The sequence below is a fragment of the Nanorana parkeri genome, unplaced genomic scaffold, assembly GCF_000935625.1.
Source record: "Nanorana parkeri isolate BGI_ZX_2015 unplaced genomic scaffold, ASM93562v1 scaffold2045, whole genome shotgun sequence".
Lineage (NCBI taxonomy): Eukaryota > Metazoa > Chordata > Amphibia > Anura > Dicroglossidae > Nanorana > Nanorana parkeri.
This window is the reverse complement of record NW_017308313.1, coordinates 99,374-102,678: the sequence shown is the minus strand read 5'-3', so window position 1 is coordinate 102,678 and position 3,305 is coordinate 99,374. Positions and strand designations below refer to the sequence as shown.

The 3,305-nt window shown below is 39.9% G+C and overlaps 1 protein-coding gene across 4 annotated transcripts in view; it reads right to left on the bottom strand.

Annotated features, from left to right (window-relative positions):
* The window catches only part of SLC35A3 (solute carrier family 35 member A3), a 36,630-nt gene that overhangs the window by 6,746 nt on the left and 26,579 nt on the right, over nt 1-3,305 (bottom strand). For 3 of the 4 annotated variants that reach the window (XM_018572476.1, XM_018572477.1, XM_018572475.1), the window contains exons 4-6: nt 3,042-3,164; nt 2,788-2,959; nt 339-457 (exon numbers count right to left, since the gene is read on the bottom strand). In XM_018572476.1, coding sequence (XP_018427978.1) covers nt 339-457; nt 2,788-2,959; nt 3,042-3,164 — 414 coding nt within the window. Of the gene's footprint in view, nt 1-338; nt 458-2,783; nt 2,960-3,041; nt 3,165-3,305 lie in introns of all 4 variants that reach the window. The other variant, XR_001942103.1, reaches the window with a different exon arrangement.

The following is a 3,305-nucleotide window of genomic DNA, read 5'->3' as shown; positions in this document are numbered from 1 at the left end:
CCCCCCCCACAAGCTGAAACCTCACATTTCCCAGGAGGCTTCAGCTTGTGCAGAGTTGCTGGAGAAAGGCAGAATAACAGCTGGAGGAGGATGGACCTGGGATGCCTAATCTGGGGCCAGCTTCCTCAACCAGTACGAGACACCTGGCTCCTGATGACGCCGTAGTGGAAGATGGTGGCACAGGACACGGTGGTGGATGACAGCAAGACAATGCTGGATTCAATAGGGTGGATAAGTGTTTACTCAGCATAAAAAAAATAAAAATAAAAAAATAAAAAACACATGGGGGTGAAGTTCCTCATTAATATGACAAAGGAAGCAGAACTGTGATCTTCTACCTGAAGAGCTACAACTGTCCAGGTCAAGTTATTGTAGCCCTGAAAGAAGCCTCCCTTTGCAACACGATCTCCATCATAGATAAGTACTCCCATCAGGCCAAATATTCCACCAAAGAAACCTATAAGGGAAGCAAATTTGAGATGCAGAAATTATAAAGCAAATTAACTAATCTAACAAAAGCTACGAATGTATAACATATTGTGCTTGAGGTACCCAAAAGCCATCTGTCACTGGGCTTGGAGGTCTTGTTTTAACTCAGTAAAGTAGTAGAGTGGAGGATGCACTGTTGCCATGACTGCATGCAAACTTTAATCTAATTACCTCCCTTCTGCCATAAAGTCAAGAAGGATGCAGTCAGCTTTGCATACCATTTGAATAAGGGAAAATCATTCACAAGGTGAGGAACAAAAACGAAACAAGATACATATAAGACTGCAGCACTAGTAAACTTTGTGACAAATGTGACACATGATGGATACACCTGTGGATAAGTGTGGCCAGACCTTGAACAATCATTGCAGTATGGAGCTGTTAACTATACCAGAGAAACATTTTGTCAACAATAAATGAGATTCAGTCCCATGAGAACTGTAGATGTATAGTATAGATGCATTTGAAAATGAAAAATGCACTACAAGTACTGCTTTTGATTTATAAATGACCCTTTATATGTTAGGAAGTTATAAAGCTTTATACTTATATGGTTCAGTTTTAAATAATTATTTTCAGTAAAATTCTATGACTAGTATGCAAAAAATTGCAAAGTACGTGGCTACTATATCTATCAAATGTCTTATTCTGCATAACAGGTATATAAATCTACCCACCGATAAATATAAATGAAGTCCAGTAAAAAGAAAAAAACCTCAGTTCCTGAATCATTCATTTCTGGTGTGTTTGCTGTGACCAAAAATATAAAGACAAATAATGCAAATTTCCTATGTACATACCAACGTTGTTATGGTCAATATTTGCAAAGGCTTAGCTACGCTCCCTATCCTCTATCTGACAGCATTTAGGCTTGGTGATAGGGTGGGAAGTACTGAGCACTGCATTCAGGGGCGGGGTGAGCCTACTCTGTGGACCAAGAAGTCAGCCGCAAGTATACTTTAAAGCTGAATTCCAGGCAGATAATAAAAGAACACAAGTCAATGCAGTTATTTATCCACAATAGGTTATAAAACTAATTAAAGTACCTGATTTTTATTTGGTATTCACCTACTGCTATCCCCCTACAATAACATTCAGAATGTGAGTGGGAGGGGTAGTACTAAGGGCCAATCAGTTGTGCACGACTTGGCAAGGAACATGCCAATAGGAGTAGAGAAAACAGAGTATATCAAACGTTAAAGTGACCTAATCACTAAATACAGAAATATTACAAGACACAACAGCCCATTACTTACATCAGCCCATTCATATTTTCTTATTTCTTTTTTCACTGTAGTCACCCTTTTCTATCAAATACTAGCTGCCTATACAAGGGCATATTGGGCCACCTGACCGGCATCTACATCTGGCAATCGAGAGCATCTCTGATGTAAAAATAAGACATGTGGAAAATTGGACCGTTCACATACTGACATTGAAGTGGTAATAATTCTTCTAGACAGGCTATCCTCCCTTCAGTCTATCATGAATGCAGCTGCTAGACTCATTCACCTAACCAACCGCTTAGTGTCTGTAACCCCGCTCTGCCAATCCCTGCACTGGCTTCCAATAGCCCAAAGGATAAAATTCTAAATATTAACCACTTACTAAGCCATTCACAACTCTGCCCCGGCTATATCTCAAACCTTGTCTCAAAGCATCACCCTAACCGTCCCCTCCGCTCTTCAAAAGACCTCCTGTTTTCCAGCTCCCTCATCAACTCCTCCCATGCTGGCCTCCAGGATTTCACTAGAGTCTCCCATCCTATGGAACTCTTTACCCCAACCTGTCCGACTATCTCCCACTCTGACTGCCATTAGGCGATCCCTTAAGACTCATCTCTTCAGGGAAGCCTATCCCCCCTCAACCTAACCACTGAACTATCACTTTCTCAAACAATTCATCCCCACACAGCTACCTCCTCATGTATCACTTGCCCCTCCCTTTAGATTGTAAGTCCCCAGGGGCAGGGCCCTCTTTACCATCTTGTCTTGAATTGTATTGTGATTGTAATGTCTTCCTTATATTGTAAAGCGCTGCGCAAACTGTTGGCGCTGCATAAATCCTGTATAATAATAATAATAATAATACCCAATGTCCTTGCAAATACAGTACTGGAAAACATACCTGTTAAGCTACAACTTCCTTTTTATAAGGCGTATGTCCTTTAAGTAAATATTGTTTGATCAGCTGAACTAGGTCTGCAGTGACAGCTCTGCTACTATGGCTAAAAGTAAAGTGTGTGTAGGTAGGTGTGCACATTTGTGTGTATGCATAACATAATTACTGAGAACTTACCAAGCTGTATATTCCTAATCCACACTGACTGCTTAGTCTCTTTAAGGATCTTTTCAAAGTAGACACCTGCAAACCCACTTGAAAAGCAAGCCGTGAGGACAGCCATGAGCCCAACAAACCGTGAACCCACTGATACTTCTTTTGAGGGAGAGCTAGGGGCATCTGCTGGCCACTAAAAAGAAAAGACATACCTATTTTATGATTATTTCTACAATACAATACAATACAAATGATTAAAAATATCAAGTATTTACCTGGACTAGTGCTACTCCCGCCATCAGGATTAACAAAGAAAGCCACTGATATTTTGTCAGCTTTCTCTGTAGCATTGACACTGAGAACAGAGCCGTGGTAAGGATTTTAAGCTGATAGGTCACCTGGAGAACAGAGAATTTGCAACAAATTTACGACAAAAATAAATAAAATAAAAAAAACATTAGAAATATAAATCCAAAATAGACCTATTTACAGTAATTAACGGTGCATACAGAGTTATATACAGTATATATATATATATA